Source organism: Hemiscyllium ocellatum, chromosome 7 (genome assembly GCF_020745735.1).
Source record: "Hemiscyllium ocellatum isolate sHemOce1 chromosome 7, sHemOce1.pat.X.cur, whole genome shotgun sequence".
Taxonomy (NCBI): Eukaryota; Metazoa; Chordata; class Chondrichthyes; order Orectolobiformes; family Hemiscylliidae; genus Hemiscyllium; species Hemiscyllium ocellatum.
In genome coordinates, this window is record NC_083407.1 from 52,171,504 (window position 1) to 52,193,450 (window position 21,947).

Consider the following 21,947-nt stretch of genomic DNA (forward strand, 5'->3'; position numbering starts at 1 on the left):
GAGGAAGAGCAATAATGTGGGGGAGAAAAACAGGAGATTGCCACTGGGTAATGATGCTCATTTAATAAGTCAGTACAGGCACATTGGCCGAATGGCCTTCTCCTATGCAGTAACACTGCCATGATTAGGTAATAAACATAGCAGCCAGGGAGAGTTTCTTATATCAGCAATATCATTAAACCCCGAATGCTTTAGTTCCGTGATTAAATCTATAGATTCTGTAGATTTTGCTGGGTTCTGACAGATGTTTGGGTACTTGCGTGTTTAATTTATTTCATATTGTTCACGAAAGAGCTGGGCCGGCAGTTAAATAATACTCAAGGGCATGAAGAGATGTACTATTTATCTTCATCACGTATGTAATTCCAGTATTTTGTTTAAATTTCTGTTCTGTGCCTTACATTTGTAACTCTTACTCCATGAGGGATATTTTTTGTTTGGATTCGAAATTTTTGCTGGTGTATTTATCCCCTTGATTGATATCGACTGTTTTAAATGAAACATCAGTACACATGAGGAGCTTTAATTAACTCACCTCAAGGGGAACATTTAGGCGCGGCATTTACCAGCTGCAAACTTGCGCTCCAAATGGGACAGAAAAAGTTTTTTTTAACCAACTACCCCACCCCCTTTAATAACGAAGCACTAACAATGCTAAATAAACATACATCAATATTGTGTACTATTAATCCTGCTTTGGGATTAGTAATAAATTTCTGCAAGACAATTTCTTGTCGTTTCAGATGAGGTCACACTATTGAAAAGTTAAAAAAAATCTGCCTTTTTTTTTGCTCAGTAAGCCAAAACGTAGTGTTGCTTTAGCAGACGCTAGCCTTTTTGTGAATCTCTGAGTTGGGTGAACCCGATCCGAATGGTAAGCCTGTTATTGAAGCAGCTGTTCTACCCACACCAACATGTTTTTCATTTCTGAACTTAAAATAAATAGTTCCGCAATGACAATTTCATCATTGTCTCCCTTATATGTACCCGTGTAGAGAATGTACCTTACCAGAAACATTACACTTGCTATCAGTTAACCTTTGCATTTACGACCCGTAAACGATCAACCACAATACTGTAGATAATATTTAACGATAGTTTACTGAACTAAGAAAGACTAGGCACATTCCGAGGGCATGTAAAGTTTTTTTTTATTTGCTATCAGTTTATGACCCGTTGGGTAAGGATCAGCCAGCTACTTTTCTGTATTTCCTGCCTCTGCCACGGTTCAAGAGGGATCAAACGTAACGGAGTTTACACTTTCTGCCAAAGAACAAGCCTAACCAAACATGAAGGTCAGTAACCAGCGCGACATCATCATCTCACGGTGCGAAAGGTTGTTTTAATGCAGTACAATCAGAATCTGATGCAAAGTTTTAGCCACTTAAAATGTTTTCACGTTAGATGCATTTGAAAGAGGAGTTTATACTGGGGTGGCGTTCCTATAACTTTGTACAAAGCGGAATTCTAGTCGAATCATAATGGAGTTTTTTTTTTCGCGAGTTTAACTCCTAACGGGGAATGAAGGAGCACTGGTTTGGCAGGGTGTTTCCAACGTACTCCTTTCCCATGAATTCTTTGCATTTCAGACCGTTTTCAAAGCTGTGCTGGGGGTCATTGCAACTGCTGTCGTCATCATCGTGATCGTGGTTCCCATTGCAGTTCTGGTCGGAAACAGTAAGTGAGTTTAAAGCTGTTTAGATATCGGAGCACGTCATTCGTGATGTCCCCAGTTCTTATTTGTAGAAAATTTGTTGATTTTTCCACGAACCAGCAGAAATTGATGGAAAAACACAAGATTGCACAGAGCTCTGTTGCTCCTATTATGTCAATCTAATGTGTTACAGTGCGTTGAATCTGCAAAAGTTATCAATGCTTCTCTAAACACATCCTTGGTAAATGTTGACTGATATTTGCAGTGCAGATACTTTCATACCACGTACACAATTTCAATGAGGCGAGGAATTCACCAAAGTGCGAATTTTACATGTAGTTAGAAAGATCGAATAATTGGATTTATAATGGCACAGATATGGGACATTAAGCCAATCAACTCGATAAGTAATTGTTTATGATATTGTACTTCATCGACTGTAAGTTTTTTATTGATACCCCATATTTTATATTTCTAATCTTTTGTTAAAAATAGTTTTCAATTTGCTTTACTAGTTCTGCCTATTGCACTTGTATATGACATTTTCTGACACAGTATTACTTTAATTTTCTTATCACTGGCTACTACAAATTGCAGAACATATGTGGGTGTACCTTTCACATTCTAGATCTTTATTAACATTTCAGGATTGGGAGAAACCTCTTCACAATCCTGCAAGGTTTAAATCAAAACTACAAATTAAAACCAATTTTTCCTTCAAATTAAAACAGCGAGCTGCAAAAGAATACGATTATTACAACAAACAAGGAATGCTGGTACGGCACATAAGAGAGTAATTTTTCTTGTGGTGTCTGACCTGATTCTTTGGTACAGCAATACAAATCGATATACTCCCTAATTTATCCCCTTTAAATATTTATCCAGTTCCCTTTGAAAAAACATACTGTTTCCATCCTTTTCAAAATATCAGTTTGAGCAGCACATTCCAGATCACTACAGTCTGCTGAGAGTAAAATATTTCCTCATGTCCCCTTTCACTCTGTTGTCTACCACCTTTAAAACTAGGTCAAATAAAACAGGGAAAATGAGTTCTGGAAACTTGAAACAAAAACAGGAAGTGCCGGAGAAACTCAGCAGGTCTGCCAACATCTGTGGAGACAGAAACTGAGCTAATGTTTTGAGTGCAGTGTTATGATGAAGGGTCACTAGACTCAAAATATTAACACTGTTTTTCTTGCCAAAGAAGCTGCCAGACCTGCTGAGTTGCTCTAGCATTTGCTGCCTTTGTTTAAAAATGTGTCCTTTCGTTAACTCTTATGCCAATGGAAACTTGATCAAAACTATTCATGAATTTCAACACCCCTATCTTATATCCTCTTAAACTTTGTAATGTAAGGAATAAAATCCACTTTCTCTCAACAAATAACTGAAATCTGTCATTCCTTGTGTTGTAACAAGTCTTTTCTGCTCCCTCTCTTGGTTTTGAGATCTATTTGAAAGTGTGGGACATGATTTCTGAGTCCTACATGTAATTTGGTAAACCTCACTTCGCCACCAGCACCCCACTTCCTCGGCTGTCCTTATGAGTGCTGAACTGGATTTTAGAATCGCTAAAATCCCTAATCCCTGCCCCTTCAGAGTTCTAGAGTTGCGCTTCCCACTGAGGAAGTCTGCATTGAAAGGCAAGCTTTTAATGTTTTTCCAGCTACAAATGTCCCTGTTGGATATTGTTTTATATATAGCTGTATTTTTAAAAAATTTGAGGTTTTGGTTAAGAAAAAGAAGGAAGCATATGTCAGATATAGACAGCAGAGATCAAGTGAATCCTTAAAACCGTATACATCAAAAGTAGTAGGAGTATACTTAAGATGGAAATCAGGAGGGCAAAAGGGGACATGAGTTGGCTTTGGCAAATAGGGCTAAGGAGAATCCAAAGGGTTTTTATAAATACATTAAGGGCAAAAGGGTAACTAGGGAGAGAGTAGTGCCCCTCAAAGATCAGCAAGGCAGCCTTTGTGTGGAGCCGCAGGAGATGGGGGAGATATTAGCTGAGTATTTTGCATTAGTGTTTACTGTAAAGAAGGACATGGAAGATACATAATGTAGGCAATAGATAGTGACATCATGAAAAACGTCCATATTACAGAGGTGCTGGAAAAGCATGAAAGAGGATAAATCCCCAGGACCTGATCAGGTATACCCTAGAACTCTGTGGGAAGCTAGGGAAGTGATTGCTGGGCCCTTTGCTGAGATATTTATATCATCGATAGTCACAGGTGAGGTGCCAGAAGACTGGAGGTTGGCTAACATGGTGCCACTCTTTAAGAAAGGGGTAAGGAAAAGCCAGGGAACTATAGACCAGTGAGCCTGATATTGGTAGTGGGCAAGTTGTTGGAGGGAATCCTGAGGGACAGGAGTTATATGTATTCGGAAAGGCAAGGACTGATTAGGAATAGTCATCGTAGTCTTGTGCTTGGGGCATCATGTCTCACAAACTTGATTGAGTTTTTTTGAAGAAGTATCAAAGAGGATTGATGAGGGCAGAGTGGTGGAAATGATCTATATGGACTTCAGTAAGGCGTTTGACAAGGCTTTTCATAGGAGACTGGATGGCAAGGTTAGATATCATGGAATATGGGGAGAACTAGCCACTTGGATACAGAACTAGATCTAAGGTAGAAGACAGAGGTGGAGGTTTGATTTTCAGACTGGAGGCCTGTGACCAGTGGTGTGCCACTAGGATCAGTGCTGGGTCCACTACTTTTCATCATTTATATAAATGATTTGGATGTGAACATAGGAGGTATAGTTAGTAAGTTTTAAAATGACACCAAACTTGGAGGTGTAGTGGACAGCAAAGAAGGTTACCTCAGAGTACAATGGAATCTTCATCAGATGGCCCAAATGCTGGCAAATAGGACTAGATTAGGTTAGGATATCTGGTTAGCATGGATGAGTTGGACCGAAGGGTCTATTTCCATGCTGTATATCTCTATGACTCTATAAATGTTATGATTTGCCCTAATGCTTTACTTGGAAAAACAGGTTATCCATCATATTGTGACCAGCACTGTTTCACTGAGATCCGTTAGACTCATTTTTACATTGGAAAATGTGGCAGAATGGATTCAAAACTGAGAAAATATTTTCAGAAACCCTCCTGTCCTGTTATGGACTGTGGTTTAAATGTCACAAAAACTTCATCTTTGAGAAAAATTGTTCTGCTACAAAACATTTAAAAGAAAGCTGTTTCACTTGTTTTACTCCACTGATTGACTGACTGGAAATTTGTTTTGCAATGGAAAAGATACATTTTGTTATTTCATCTTAATTGTCTGTAGCTGCTAAAATTTATGACCATCATGAATGTAAGGCTGTGTTTCAAAAGCAGTGATCTACTGCCACAGTTGTTCATGGGTATGAAAGCTCAGTTTTAAACAGTTATGATAACATTGTCAGTCTTTGCAATTTGAGAAGGATTTCTTTTTGTCACAATTTCATGATCATTTAAGGGTTTTCTTTGGGGAAAAAAGGTTTTTGCAATATCAATATCACTATGTTTGAAATGCAGATTTATTAGGTTCTTGGATGTTTCAAGTTTTCTAATTGTATTTATAAGAATTTCCATTGATATTACATAGTTCATGACCACCTTACCTATTAGATACTGCACAATTTGCCTTTGGTCAATAACTTGGAATTTCCTACCTAATACTATACTGAAACCTTCATCACAGTAAAGGCATTTAGATCATGCTTTTCAAGAATAAAGATAGTAGAATTGCGAAGAAATGTTGTGGTTAGATCAAGTAACTTATTTTATGAGGGAGATTCAGAAGCTATATTGTTTCCCAAAACATTTTACTTTGAAACTTTATTTGGTGCTTTTCCTGGAATTTTGGAATAGATGTAATTAATGTGGTGCATATACAAGGTCTGAGAGGGTACAGTCTGTCAAGCCGGACAGAAAGCAATTACAATAGCATCCTTTCGTTATCAAGAATCAAAATAATATCTATTTGTTTCAAATTGTTTCAATTTATTTTGTAGCATTTTGCTGATCTTTGAAATTACTGATATTGTGGTACTTGATATTATTGACATTATTTAGTATAATATTTTGCACAATTAATTAACTCATTTGATTAAAATGGATTTGAACCTTATAAAAGTGTACACTTTTTTCAAATTCTCTCTCGAAATGTGGCACCACTGAGAGTAGCATCTTTTGACCATCCATCATCATCATGAAATGGATGGCTTTTTAGGCCATTTCAGAAGGCAATTAAAAGAGAACCAGTTTGTATGGATCTTGAGTCACGTGTATGGCAGACTTCCTTTCCCAAGGAAAGACCTTAATGAGCCAGATGGATAATGATAACTTCATGGTCAATGCTCCTCAGATTAGCTTTCGATTCCAAATATATGAATTGCATTCAAGTTCCACCAATTGTTGTGGTAGGATTTGGACCCATATCTCCAGGTCTGGACCTCTGCATTACTAGGATGACAAAATTACCCTGAAGCTATCATTTGCCGAGTGGATTTACAGCTCCTTCAAACGTTCGTCTGTTAACACCTTAACCTCCAATCATGAGTTGGCTTTAATCTCTATAAATCTTCGAGTAAAAAGTGAGGTCTGCAAATGCTGGAGATCAGAGCTGAAAATGTGTTGCTGGAAAAGCACAGCAGGTCAGGCAGCATCCAAAGAACAGGAAATTCGACGTTTCGGGCACAAGGAATTTCCTGTTCCTTGGATGCTGCCTGACCTGCTGCGCTTTTCCAGCAACACATTTTCAGCTTTAATCTCTATAAATATCACTGAATATCAATCACATATATTTTAAAAAGTAAATGATTATAAATAGTCACTGCTGAAAAGCATAATGTTCTTCATCAGAGTAGGGCTGCCAATAATGCCTAGCCATGATGTCTGTTTTTATTAAGTACTGGAGTCACAAACTGATGCATTTCTATAGATCTATTGGGGAAGAGATGTTCTATTCATTTTTGTGAAATATGAGTTAACTTGAGAGAAGGCTGTTGTACTTTTTTAAAATACTTTTAATCTTATTTGATGTGAGCTTGCATCAACATTAGAGTTTTCAAAAATGGGAGCACTAGAAGTAAAAGTAAGCAAGGCTGCAAAGTTTTAATTGCTGAAAATGTGTTGCTGGTTAAAGCACAGCAGGCCAGGCAGCATCTCAGGAATAGGGAATTCGACGTTTCGAGCATAAGCCCTTCATCAGGAATGAGAGAGAGTAGCCAAGCAGGCTAAGATAAAAGGTAGGGAGGAGGGACTAGGGGGAGGGGCGATGGAGGTGGGATTGGTGGAAGGAGGTCAAGGTGAGGGTGATAGGCCGGAGTGGGGTGGGGGCGGAGAGGTCAGTAAGGAGATTGCAGGTTAGGAGGGCGGTGCTGAGTTGAGGGAACCGACTGAGACAAGGTGGGGGGAGGGGAAATGAGGAAACTGGAGAAATCTGAATTCATACCTTGTGGTTGGAGGGTTCCCAGGCGGAAGATGAGGCGCTCCTCCTCCAGCCGTCGTGTTGTTATGTTCTGCCGGTGGAGGAGTCCAAGGACCTGCATGTCCTCGGTGGAGTGGGAGGGAGAGTTAAAGTGTTGAGCCACGGGGTGGTTGGGTTGGTTGGTCCGGGCGGTCCAGAGGTGTTCTCTGAAGCGTTCCGCAAGTAAGCGGCCTGTCTCCCCAATATAGAGGAGGCCACATCGGGTGCAGTGGATGCAATAGATGATGTGTGTGGAGGTACAGGTGAACTTGTGGCGGATATGGAAGGATCCCTTGGGGCCTTGGAGGGAAGTGAGTGTGGAGGTGTGGGCGCAAGTTTTACATTTCCTGCGGTTGCAGGGGAAGGTGCCGGGGGTGGAGGTTGGGTTTATGCAAAGTTTTAATTGCCAAATTCTCGAATACACATCGACAAAATAAAATTTCAGATGTAACCAAATAATTCAGCTGATAACAAGTTTGAGTAATAGATTGTGATAAATTAATGAATGCGGACAAACCATTCATCACTATATATTTTAATAGCAGTTTGCAAATTTGTTAGTAAATAATAATGAACTTTGTGAAAGTTAAAATGTATCTTTACATGGACTGTAGATAAATGAGGGTTGTATATTTTATTTAATGTCAACAGGGAATTAATCTGAACGTGAATTGTCAAGTTATGGATAGAATTTATACACTGGCTCCCAGACCTGTTCACATTCGGTTGGCTGAAGACTACCTGAAACAATGACTTCATTGTGATAGGGCTAGGAAGTTTATGTTCTTCAATCTAACATTGCTAGCAGTGATAGGTAAGAGTTTAGTGTGACTAAGAAGTTTATCACAGCATAAAGTGTACTCTGTATGGTGATTAAAGTTGGATTGCATATAGATTTAGTTGAGAGATAAGAAAATAAAGTTTGACTGCATTATAATAGTGGAGATAAGATAAAGCAAGATATCTGCAAAGTCATTAAAGGGAGAGATAAAAACAACAGAACATAATAAAAAAAATTCTGCTGTTGTGGAAATCTGAAGCAGAGGTAGAATGTGCTAGAAAAACTCGTCAGATCTGTAAACATCTGTGGAGAGAGGAACAGAGAATTAATATTTCGAGTCCAGGATGACTTCTTCAGAACTGAAAGGGGAAGGAAATGGTGATTTTTATCCTGTTGACAGACAGAAATGGTGGTGGGAGAAAAGAGGAGGGAAGAGGAAAGTGGAACATATTACAATGGTACCCAGATCGAAAGACAGAACTATATTTCTGACGTGTATTGCTATCATCATTATTTAATATATGTGAGTTTATATTCAAAAAATCGTAGACAGGGGACGAAACATCTGCAACACAAATTCCCAGCTCGGCGAACAGAACCACAACAATGAGCACCCGAGCTACAAATCTTCTCCCAAACGGAGTTTAGTATCATCTTCAAAATTACTCCCTGTACACTAAAGTCCGTGTGATTACTATTTTAAGAAAAAGAGTAGTGATCCTAATGTATTGCAAAAAAACTCCATAATTATTACATAATGAAACTAGGATCAAATGCTTCACTATACATTTTTAAAAGGAGAACTACATCATATTCGGATACCACCTCTTCTATAATTTCTACCTTGATGAAGGACAATGTTGTGAGACACCATTATTTCCAAGTGCCGTCAAAGAAGCAAATCCTCAACACATGTCTGTATGACTTTTTTTTTCATTGCCTTTGGTTAATAATTTTGGAATTTCTTACCTGAAAACTTCATCACAGTAAAGAGTATGCATTTAGATCATGCCTTTCAACAATAAAGATAGAAGAATTGCAAACAAATATTGTGGTTAGATCAACTAATGTATTTTTCTGATAATGGTGGCAAAGGAGGGATAGAGATATAAAAAGAGTGTAAGTAAAAGTTCAGAAAGGAGAAAATGGGTCCGCTCTGCTGAAAGAAAAGGCAAAAAGAGATGGCTAGGAGAGAGTGGGGAATGTAACAAAATTAGATTAAGTAGTTGTACTCCAAATTTGTGGAACTCAATATTGTTTGTGTCTTACAAGTATAAAAGCTTAACCCTGTGAATGTCCCCATATTTCTCCCGCCCCTTCTCCCCACCCCTTTGTCACATGCACAAGATCTTTCTCTTCAGAGAATAAAATAAAAGTTATGCAGAGCTTGGCCTCCTGCAAACAAAGAAGAACCCATTGGCTAAAGGATAAAGTAAAGTAATCTGGATTCTGTTGCTGTGATGTTCTGGCAGTGGTGATGAAGTCACTATGGTGGTCTCTGCAGTCACACCTTAAGATGATTCTTCAATCATTCTTTCAAAAGAACAAACAAGTTCTGAACTAAGAAGTGAGAGAGACTGACTGAGCAGATTGTTCTTGGCAAGTTTTCCTCCAACTCAGTTTGTTCAAAGCAAGTTTCCATCCATCTGAAACAGATAAAACAAGCAGCTCTCCATGACTTTGCTGTTCAAAACTGCTCCAGCAATGTCTAGATATTTTAATCAGAGATCTTTGGAGATTAAACCTCTAAAGTAGGTGAGCCTCTTGGCTCAGGAAGGGACTGTACCACTGCACCACAAGCACCCTCTCCCCAATAAAATCTACAGCAGTTATCTATTGTATGAGATTTCTAGCCAGCCTTTTAAAAAAAATCTTTGATGTCCACTGTGAACCTTCAGTGACCTCTTTTAAAGAAACCACTCCAGTAGGAATATCCACAATCCATCAAAGCTAAAATCTCCCAAGCATCCTCATAATGTGTGGTTAATTTGAGACATGTAAATATGGGATCTGTCTCTTGTTTTATGGCTCCTAAAACTCTCCATTCTGGGGTTTTCTAGTGTCATGTTTTGCATCTGCTGTCGATGCTTTCATAGAGATTGCTGTGATTGGTCATTTAATTTCTTGCTATTACATCAGTCAACTATTGGGATCATAAAAAGTGAACTAAATGGAGTTTGTTAGTTTCTCACTTAGCAATTCCTATACTTCTCTGTACCTCTAAATAAAATGTGCTACATCTGATTTATAGATTAAGTAATAAAATACTATGCGATACCGCAAGAACTTGCTAGATATTGCATTTTTTTCAATCACACATTCAGAAGTTAAATAGTCTGATATTTTTTAAACAAGCTACGTCCAATCAATAAACCTGAATTTTCTTTATCTAACAGTTAAAGAATGCAATAGTATGGCACCATTTAAAGCTATCCTGCTCTTTCTTGTACTATTGTAAAGGGTTAAGTGTTTTCTTTGTTTTAATTAGCTGATTAGCACTATTAAAAGAGCTAACCTTTAGTATTTATCTTGCTACACTACTGCACGACCAGCTGTGTGGGTGTTATACAATGTGATACATTCCTCTGTAAATGAAATACAATGTTGTTACATAGCCTAACAATTGACAGCCCAGATTAAAGTCCAGGAACACTAAAACAAGGAACATGCAAGATTGAAATGGAAAGATGACCAGTTGAATCTGGAAGGGGGCAATTCAGCCTTATTTTTAAAAAGGGTTAAGGCAAGGCTTCCCAAAGTGAGGGTCAGGATCCTCGGGCTGTTCCCAAATCCAACCTCCTGACCCACCCACGTCTCCTGCTCTTTAGATCGTCTCCCTTCTCCTTTGCTCTGACAGTTCTTGCAGTGGTCATGACAGTTTTCGAGCCTTGAAATGTCATGCGAAGTTTGGGGTGCACTGATTTTAAGAGGAAGGGCAGACTTGAGGAAGTTGAGAAATTATGGCCTGCTGGTGAGGATTAAAGATGAGCAGGGCAATGGAGGTAAACTGGGGCAATTGGATTGCTTGTAGTAAGCTGGCATGGATATCTTGGGTGAATGGTATAGTTTCTTGCTGTAATAACTTCATGGGTGCAATTTTTTTTCAGCCTTGAGGTGAGCTTTTTATGATGACAAAGTAAACCCTACTCCTCCTTGTGAATGTATTCACCAGATTGCCTGCCAAGCAGCTCATTAAGAGCTGAGAGGTGAGCGAGGGTGAATTTCTTTCCCTATCACAGACAACATGAATTACTAGAAATTGTCGACCAATTGGAGTTGAGGTAAGAATTGCTTTTCTTTGCAGGGTGATGGTGGAGAGAGAGGTCTGATGGGGTATGGAGGAAAGGGAAGAGGATGGATTTCAGAAAACTCCCACCTATTCCCCATCCAAAGCTCTAATTCCCCTAGAGGGGGGAGTTCAAGATCCTCCCAAACTTCAAGCAGGTTACATGGTTTCCTTTTCAGGAAGTTAGCTATACTTCTTGCCTGCCTCAGTGGCAGGCGATCAGGATGGTAGTGAGTTCAGGCCTTCAAGTGGCCAAACTTAGCCACTTAAAGGACTTTAATTGCAGGCAAGTCAAAAGTTCACCAGGTCCTTTTCACCTGAAACTTGATGATAGAGGTGGCAAAACAGGGATAGGTTACCTCCAGGAAGGGTAATATCATGCCCAATGACTTGATAAACAGAGGCCTGAATTATAATTCAGAGAAGAAGAGTTCAGATCCTGACAATTTGAGAATTGGTCTTCAAGTTATCAAATCTTACAACTGAAAAGCTCACATCATTGGTCATAAAGCTGTTGTTTTGCTGTAATAGCCCACATTGACTGACTGACTAATGATCTGCAGGAAAGGAAACCAATTCTGAGCTTTTCTGGCATATGTAACTTCAGTCACACAACAGGATGGTGGACTCTTAGATGCCCATTGACATGGTACAGAAAATCACTGCAGTGTGGTTCCTATTATTTGGAAGACTGCTGCGCCTGATCTTCCTTTCTGATTTCTTTGATTTTCTGTCTCAAATGATGTTATTCCTCCAGGTCTCCTGAAAACAGCACCACGTAGGTGAAATGTGATTTCGTACCTTGGCATGCAGCCAGTCTTTAATTTTTGTTCCAGTAGCGAATGATGGGAGGCTAATTATTTATTGTGTCTACCAGTCCCTGAGCTTAATTCTGTCATCTCCCAAAATTTGCATGCATATAAGGAGGTCACTTAATCATGATCAGGAACAAGAGATCTGATCAGCTTTTCCTCTTCCTTACCTGGGGATACCACAGACAATTATAATAGCCAAAATACTTCCTGATGAGACATATTAATTTAGCAGATTGTGGATTAATACTTGGATCTTTCTATGACAAGTAATTGGCTTGCATGTATTATCTATAACATTAGGGAATGGTGGAGGAGATTTTGTGGCCTTCACACAATTAAAAATTCTAATTTGCTAACTTTTAGCTCCCCCTCCACATTTTCCCCAAGTCAAGTACTAAACTCCTAAAATTTCATCCAATTAAGCCATCTGTCTTAACAATCCTTTTGGGCTCTGGAAGAACATTTTTCACACCTCAAGTTATACATAAATAGATGTATTCATACTATTAACTCTATGGGACTTTTTCCTTTTCTTTCAGAACCTAAATGGATACACTTGGACAAATACATGGTTTCCCGTAAGTTCAAGAAGTCAAGTTCATTTGTAATTTTTCCTTACAAGTTATGGTCATTATTGTGTACAAAAACAGAATACACGGTCATTGAGTCTAAATGAAAGTGTAGAGCTGGTAGTCCAGTGAATCAACAGCAAAGCAGTAATACAGTTCAATGGCATGAGTAGATGCTTTTAGTTTATTCATTGTAGCCCATATTCAGTTGGGTCATTGATACAACTTCATTCAAAAAATGATCTGAAGCTTAATATTAGAGCTGGCAATTTAGGAATATGCATTACACACAAAAGACAAAAGAAATAAGTTCTTCCTTGAAAGACTGTGCATTCTGGAGCAGTTGAAGTTTCCAAAATTTTCTTGTTAAAGGTATGAGAAAAATGGAGCAATGGCAGTTACATTCAGTTGGTGTACCAACCAGCTATGATCTAACTGAGAAGGACAAAAGAATTGAGGAAATACGTGGTCCACTGCTGTCCTTTATTTCTATGAAATGATGATGCGTGACTGCAAAAGCATAAAAATGTCCCAATTTGAATATAATATCTGCACTGTAGTGCTATTAGATGTTTTGTAGCCATGTGCATGAGTAGTCAAGGAGCTGGAGTAAGGTTTTGATGTTTTCTCAGATACTCTGCAGTAAATGTCTAGGCACAATTCCTAAAACTGGCAATTGAGACGCAGCTTTCAGATGAAATAGAACATCCATATGAGACACCCCATGATAACACTGATACAAAATAAACAAACTTAGAAAAATAGGCCAATAACTGAATCAATTTATGAAATATGGTGAGTTTTGTTTTATATTTGGGTATTTCTTTATGAATTTATTGTGTCTGCATATAAAAGCCTTGTTGGGGGAATAACTAAGGCTGGGACAAATGGCAAGACTGTATCTGCATGATGTGTCTGATTTGGTTTCTGGCAGTTTTGTTTATGGAAAGTAAATAAGGAATTTTACTGTTTGGACTTGTTGCTGTTGTGGTTGGATTCATCACTTTTCTTACCCATCATGGATTGTAATTAGCTGTTTCATACCTGCATATTTTGGAGTGAATTGGCCTGGTGATTTGAACAGAATAATTTAATTGAGTCTATAAAGTCACACTTGCAGAATTTCATGCATAACATTTGCAAATGTGACCGTATGAAGTGTAGTGTACGTTTCCCTACACGTTACAAAGCATTTTAGTTCCAGATACAGAAGTGCTTCCTTTTGTAGTATTGAACCCTGAATGCGCCATTTACCTTTTCCAAACCTGTGCAATGAACACTCATAATTTTGTTTAACACTCTAAGGGATTAATTCCCCTGACACACGTCTTACCTTCTCCTTCTGTTCTATGATTGATGGAATTGTGGAACTGAATCTGGTGTCATGCAACCAATGTTTTTTATTTTTCTATATTTAAAAACCTTTTGCATTGATGGCATTGAGGAAAAAAAACTAATTGCAAAACTTGATAGATGTATTTTAACTCCACTGTCTGGGCCCTGATCTGGCAGAATTGATAGCACATCATTATATAATAATCCTGATTTTTAATCAACTAAAACTTATGGGTATGCATCTTTTCATCTTAAACTATGCTTCCAGAAGGTGAAGTCAAAAATATACCTCTTTATTTGGCACTGTTAACTGTGATAATCATCAAGGTTTGTGCGAGGATTTGTAGCTCGGGTGCTCGTTGTTGTGGTTCTGTTCGCCGAGCTGGAAGTTTTTGTTGCAAATGTTTCGTCCCCTGGCTAGGCGACATCATCAGTGCTCTGGAGCCTCCTGTGAAGCGCTTCTTTGATGTTTCTTCCGGTATTTATAGTGGTCTGTCCTTGCCGCTTCCGGGTGTCAGTTTCAGCTGTCCGCTGTAGTGGTTGGTATATTGGGTCCAGGTCGATGTGTTTGTTGCTGGAGTTTGTGGATGAATGCCATGCCTCTAGGAATTCCCTGGCTGTTCTCTGTCTGGCTTGCCCTATGATAGTAGTGTTTTCCCAGTCGACAGCTAACAATCCGCATACATGAACATCAACTAGCCACGAAACGACACGACCAGCTATCCCTAGTAGCCACACACGCAGACAACAAGCAACATGAATTCGACTGGGCAAACACTACTATCATAGGGCAAGCCAGACAGAGAACAGCCAGGGAATTCCTAGAGGCATGGCATTCATCCACAAACTCCATCAACAAACACATCGACCTGGACCCAATATACCAATCACTACAGCGGACAGCTGAAACTGATACCCGGAAGCGGCAAGGACAGACCACTATAAATATCAGAAGAAACATCAAAGAAGCGCTTCGCAGGAGGCTCCAAAGTACCGATGATGTCACCTAACCAGGGGACGAAACGTCTGCAACAAAAACTTCCAGCTCGGCGAACTGTGATAATCATTTTGTATGATTGTGTAATATTTCTAAGAATGATAGGTCATTCCACATAGATGATAAATGTTTTTGAGAAACAGATAGCAAAGATTTTTTCTAGTCACAAGTTATTTTGTGCTAAAGCTATGGTGAATTATGAAATTAAGCTGTAAAGTTCCTTGCAGGAAATGTGACTTTTGCTTTAAGGCATCACTATACAGGTCTGTTGCTGTCAGTTCCTACTTTGTATGCTATGTGTCTGTTCTGGTACTGACACAGTACTGACACAGTATTGAGTCATCTATATGTACCAACATCTTGAATAAGTGTTCATGCATCAAGAAGCTGTCAGAACAGATAAAGCAAAAACGAATCAATGTATGAAAGCAATTCTACCCCAGAGTTGGTGTTTACCTTTTATTTTGTGTGGTGTAACCCTATGAACATATAAAATGTGATCATTGCAAGAATGATTTTTTTCAAGGATGTTGATGATTATGAGATTAAGTTTCCAAGTTATTAAGTAGAAGTGATAAGCTGGATGGAAGGAAACTATTGCTACTTGTGGAGTCTAGGATTAGGAGACATAGCATTAAAAATTATCAGGCCTTCATGGACTAAATTTAGAAATGTTTTCAGAAATAGTAATAGTGGTTTGGAACTTCTCTTTCATGAATAAAATCAATGCTGAATCAATTTTTCATTTTAAGTCTAAGATTGTAAACCAATGGTATTAAGGGATTCGACAAAAACTGGTGTGTGGATTTAGGTTGCAGTTAGGCATGATCACATTTGAATGGTAGAATAGGCTTGAATGATGAAAGACTATTCCTGTTCATACATTCCTCTCTGGAGGCCAGTTTTGGTAATTGCACATTTGTGAATATTGGGTGAGAATGCTATTTGCCTTGGATTTATTGTTAGAATTAATCTTGGCTTCCACATGAAAATTACAGTGAGCTATGCATATTTACAACACTCAGCAAACCAGATGAATCACTTAAAAAAAGGATAGACCTTAAAGAAAATGCAGCTGTAAAGCAGACCTGACTATAGACCACTTCCTTAGCAGGTGTTAGAAGGTGTTCGATTTGACATCCCATGGGAGACTGGTTAACAAGTTTAGTTCTCATGGAGTACAGGGAGAACTAGCCACTTGGATACAGAATTGGCTTGAAGGTAGAAGATAGAGAGAGGTGGTGGAGGGTTGTTTTTCAGACTGGAGTCCTGTGACCAGTGGTGTACCACAGGGATCGATGCTGGGTCCCCTGCTTTTCATCATTTATATAAATGATTTGAATGTGAACATTGAAGGTATAGTTAGAAAGTTTTCTGTTGGCACCAAAATTGGAGATGTAGTGGACAGCGAAGAAGGTTACTAGAGATTACAACAGGATGTTGATCAGATGGGCAAATGGACTGAGGAGTGACAGATGGAGTTTAATTTAGATAAATGTGAGGTGCTGCATTTTGGAAAAGCAAATCAGAGCAGGACTTATGCACTTAATGGTGAGGTCCCAGACAGTGTTGCTGAACAAAGAGTTCAGGTTCATAGTTCCTTGAAAATAGAGTCGCAGGTAGATAGGATAGTGAAGAAGGCATTTGGTATGCTTTCCTTTATTGGTTAGAGCATTGAATACAGGAGTTGGGAGGTCATGTTGCAGCTGTACAGGACATTGGTTAGGCCACTTTTGGAATATTGCGTGCAATTCTGGTCTCCTTCCTATCAGAAGGATGCTGCGAAATGTGAAAAGGTTCAGAAAAGATTTACAAGGATGTTGCCAGAGTTGGAGGATTTGAACTGCAGGGAAAGGCTGAATAGGCTGGGGTGGATTTCCCTGGAGCGCAGAGACTGAGAGGTGACCTTAGAAGTTCATAAAATCATGAAGAGCATGGATAGGATAAACAGATAAACTCCCTGGGGTGGGAGTCCAGAACTAGAAGGTACAGGTTTGGGGTGAGAGGGGAAAGATGTAAAAGGAACCAAAGGGACAGCTTTTTCATGCAGATGGTGGTACATGTATGGAATGAGCTGCCAAAGGAAGTGGTGGAGGCTGGTACAATTGCAACATTTAAGAGGCATTTGGAGGGATAAATGAATAGGAAAGGTTTGGAGCGATATGGGCCAGGTGCTGGCAGGTGGGACTAGATTGGGTTGGGATATCTGGTCGGCATGGACGGGTTGGACCGAAGGGTTTGTTTCCATGCTGTACATCTCTATGACTCTAATTGGTTACTGGCAGGCAAAAGAGCAGCCTGCCCCAGAGAGTTGCCAGCAATTCAGAACGACCTCCAGCAATGATACGAGGAACAGTGACCACTGCTGAAGCAGCATGGAGTCTATCTGCATTCAGCAAAAAACAGAAGAAAACCTTAAGTGTCAAAGACCCAGTACTGTACAGGAAGCTTGCTGGGAAAAATTACTGGGATTGAGTGGGTTGTCTTCCCAGCCCCCTGCCTCTGACCCCTGACCCCTGACAATCCCCCCCAGGAGGTAACCTCACTATGTGGTCAGGGTTTGATTTCTGATGGAATAGTAAAATGCTTCTTTGTATGTTAAAGTTGGCCACTGGCCATCTTGTTAAAGTTGGTTTTCTTTGGCGTTTAGAATGAACACGCAGTATTAGATCAATTACAAAACTATTCACTCCTGGACTTAAAGGTTGAAAAATCAACAAATGCAGTACCTTTTGTGGTTCTTGTACATGTGCTGAAATGGAAATTAGCCTGTAGGAAAAAGTCTACAGCCAAAGACCTTCTACTTTCCCTTCTCTACTATGGTGAACAACGCCAGCTTCTTTACTTTCTCCATGTAACTAAAGTCACTGATTTCTGTGAGTAAGCTGTGGTAAACCTTCTCTGCAATGTCTTGAAGATTTTGACATCTTTATTAAAGTTTGGTTCCAAGAATTAGTATTGTATCTGAACTACAATATCTGAAGCCTTCTCAGTGATTTACAAGAAGATATCTGAACTTTGTGGTTTTTGTATTCTATGTGCATCAATATAATACCCTATTATAAAGTCAAGGTTCCGTTTTGATTTATAACAGCCTTGCCAATTTGTCCAACACCTTCAAAAATTCTGTACACAAATCTCAGATTTCTCTATTCCTCCGACCCTTAAAGATGAGCCATAAAGCTTAAATTGCATTTTCTCAATCTTGTTTCCAGAAGTTAAAAATCACACAATACCAGGTTATGGTTCAACAGGTTTATTTGGAAGTACAAGCTTTCAGAGTGCTGCTCCTTTATCAGATAGGTCCAAAAGCGTGTACTCCAAATACACCTGTTGGACTATAACCTGGTGTTGTGTGATTTTTTAACTTTATCCACCCCAGTCTGACACTGGCACCTCCACATCATTGTTACCAAAAGGCATCATTTCACAATTCATCAATCTATTAATTTAGTTACAATCCTATATTGTCTTGTTGGATGAATCTTATAAATCAGTGTCATATTGCTCACATGCCTATTTACATTCATTATCAATATTGATACCTCCAGAGCAGCAGTGAAGATAAAGGCAATTAAAATTTAAATTCCATATTTAGCAACAGAACAATTATGCAGAATGCTTAGGTCTCTGCTTCGTATAATTAGTATAGAATAGACATCAATAAATAGAATTAATAGTCCTCCAGAGTTAGGTCAAGCAACAATCTCTTTTGCAATCTTCAAAACAAAGAGGAGCTATGCAGAACATTGTCTCATTTTATATCACAATAGTTCTTCTAAATAGTGTAAGTCAATTTATTGAAGTTTTCCCTACTCCATAGAAATTTGTAACTTTTAGAGATTACTCCATCCCTGGAACTGAATAGAATGTGTGAATTTGAAGTAGAAGTGGATCATTTGGTCCCTCAATTTAAATGTTTGAAGCTGTTTTCAAATTAGTTCATGGCACCCACAACTCTGGGGGCTGAGGAGCTCAGCAATGCAGTTTGTTGAAAGATAATATCCTTTTGACCTAACAAACAAAATCTCAATCAGTGTAGATGTAATCTATCTTTGCTCTCCTCCACCGATAAAGCATGTACAACATAATAGGAAATCTGTCCAGTTCGCATTTATTAGGCCTACTGAATCCAATGTCTGCTGGGGAACAGATAGCAGGGGAACAGTAGATAAGGTGGTTAAGAAGAAATGTTAGATATTTGCCATTATTAGCTGAAGCACAGAATACAAGAACAGGAGGCTATGATTGAACTGTATAGAATGCTGGTTGGTTAGGCTACAACTGGACGACTGCATACAGTTCTGGTAACTACATTATAGGAAGGATGATATTGCGCTAGAAAAGGTACGGAAGGGGATTTACCAGGATTCTGTTTGGGTTGGAGGTTCTGAGCGATGAGAGAAGGTTGATTAGGTTGTGCTGTTTTCCTTGGTGTAGCAAAAGTTTAGAGAGGATCTGCTAATGGTGAATAAGGTTATGAGAAGCATAGATAGGAAGGCTGTTTTTTATGAGTAAAAAGGGTCAACAATTGGGGGCGGGGGGGCGCACAGATTTAATGTAAGAGTTAGAAGGCTAAAAGAAGGATTGAAAGAATTTTTAATGCAGAGGATGATGGGAGTGTGGAACTCACTGCCTGAATGTGGGGATGAGGCAGAAACTCTTGCAACATTTAAGCAGAACTTGATATTTACTGCATTTCCATAGCCTCCAGGTTTATGGACCAATAGCTGGGGAAATGGATCAGTGCAGTTTTGATTTTTGTTGACTAGAATGGACAAGACAGACTGAATTGTCTTGTATACTCTGACCATCTGAGTGACAAGCATGATTTCCTTTGTGGGTTACCTAAGGACACTGCAGGATTTTAAACTTCTGATTTTTTTTAATTATTGCAAACTTTGGCCTGATAAGGGCCCATAAAATTTATCCCCTGCCTATAATACAGTAATTGGCCAAAGTCTAGTTATTTTTTCAAAGTATCACAGGATCTTCTGCTTTCCTACTCTGTGGCATTTTTTACAAGCTGGGCTGTTCAAATGGAACAAGTGACCTCATGATCAACAGCTTTACAAAGAGGTTGATCAACATCTTACTGCATTTATGACTCCTTAAAAATATCTGTGAAATTTCAAGCTCAGACCACGCACTTAACATTCTTTGTTTACACAATTTATGAATATGCTTGTCCTGTGTAATATGGTTTTCATGGGCTGACAGGAGTGAAGGGAAGAACTGTCTGGGCCCTGAAGTCTTTCAAAAAGTTAGAATGTGGAATCTCTTCCACATTCCCAATCCACTTATCCTGTTCGAAGCCTTGGAGATGGGGGTCACGTCCATTCACAAGGCAGATCACTCATATCTCAGTGGTTGTAGTTCATTAGATAATCTTTTCAGCCTCCCCGTCATGCTTTTCTATTTTCATTTTGATTTTCTCGAGGATTTTTAGCACTAACTGATCATTATTTGCAATGCAAATGACTTTTTTGGAGGAACTGATGGAAATTTGTGAATTTTTTTCCCATCCATCACTTTGCTTTTTACCTAGAGTCGGCTCAAGCACCAGCAGGTTTAAACTTTCAGCCTGAAAGAGTCAATTTATGTGCTGTTGTCTAGCATTTTCGTTGTAACCCTTAACAACGATGAAGCTTTTGGCCCTGGAAATCCTAGGTTAGGTTGGGTTAGATTGGCTTCAGGTTGGTTCACAGGTCAGTGCAACATCGAGAGCCAAAGGGTCTGTACTGTGCTGCTATGTTCTATGTTCTATTTCTTGAAACTCCACACCCTCCTAGTTGATATGCACAACACTTTGGAAGGGCTGTCAAAATATTTAAGGAGTTTGCCTGGCATCATCATGCAAAAGTAGTAGCGCTACGTTGAACTTCAAACTTATGACAGAACAAACAGCTGGATCTTTGATTTATAGCCACACCATTCAATCCTTACCCTTGTGCTCATTGAACTTGGTTCCAACAGTGCTGAGATTTTGCTATTTTCACATGTTCAAATTCTTCCAGTGTCATGTCTCTCCCCATCTCAATAATTCCCACAAACCTTTCAATCCTCTAGGAGCTCTGCACTTGTCCAGTTTCAGCCTTATGCACATTGCTGATCTGTAATGGGACAATATTAGCCATTGTGCTATCAGCTCTAGGCCCTAAATTCTGGAATTTCCTTTCTAAGCCTCTTCACATTTCTGCCTCACTTTTCTCCTTCAAGTTGTTTTGTGGAAGCTACCTCTCTTACCAGCCTTTAGTCGTCTTGCCAAAAATGTCCTTGTTTGGGACAGTGTCAAATTTTGTTTGTCAACACTGTTGGGACATTTTACTTCATTCAAAGTGGTACATAAATGTAAATTGATGTTGGATTGCAGTACCAAACATAGAGAATTACCAAAATAACAGAGCTTCACTGCAAGTGAAGAATAATGAGTGCAGTATACAGCACACTGAAAATAACTATAACTCATTTTCCTGTGACCACAGGGACACAGTAGCGTAGTGGTAATTTCACTCGACTAGGTGCCTAGGCTGCTGCTCTGGGGACCTGGGTTAAAAATGCACACTGGTCAATTGTGAAATTTGAGTTCAATTATAATATCTGAAATTAAAAGAAAGCTAACCAACTGTTTTTTGTTGTCAATGCTCATCTGGTTAACTAATGGCCTTTAAGAAAAGCAGGGCTTATGCTCGAAACGTCGAATTCTCTATTCCTGAGATGCTGCCTAACCTGCTGTGCTTTGACCAGCAACACATTTGCAGCTGTGATCTCCAGCATCTGCAGACCTCATTTTTTACTGCCATCTTTACTAGCCTACATGTAACTCCAGACATACAGCATAGTGGTTAAATATTAACTGACCCCTGAAATGGATTAACAAGACATTCATTTCAAGGGTGATGAAGCAGGGCAACAAATTCTAGCCCAGCTAGTGAAATCCCATCCTATGAACAACTATTTATCTAAGTTCAAGTTGGAAATATGTATACTTGAACTTTTCCATCCCACTTCCATCTCTGCAGAAAACCAAGATTTCTTCCCC

General features: G+C 39.1%; 1 protein-coding gene across 3 annotated transcripts in view; it reads left to right on the plus strand.

Annotated features, from left to right (window-relative positions):
- Positions 1 to 300: 300 nt before the first annotated feature.
- fap (fibroblast activation protein, alpha) overlaps positions 301 to 21,947 on the plus strand; it is a 77,302-nt gene continuing 55,655 nt past the window's right edge. Inside the window, exons 1-4 of one of the 3 annotated variants that reach the window (XM_060827880.1) lie at positions 301 to 355; positions 1,166 to 1,295; positions 1,590 to 1,677; positions 12,544 to 12,582. In XM_060827880.1, coding sequence (XP_060683863.1) covers positions 1,290 to 1,295; positions 1,590 to 1,677; positions 12,544 to 12,582 — 133 coding nt within the window. In that variant the 5' untranslated portion in view covers positions 301 to 355; positions 1,166 to 1,289. Of the gene's footprint in view, positions 356 to 806; positions 875 to 1,165; positions 1,296 to 1,589; positions 1,678 to 12,543; positions 12,583 to 21,947 lie in introns of those variants that run through there. The other 2 variants (XM_060827879.1, XM_060827881.1) reach the window with 2 other exon arrangements.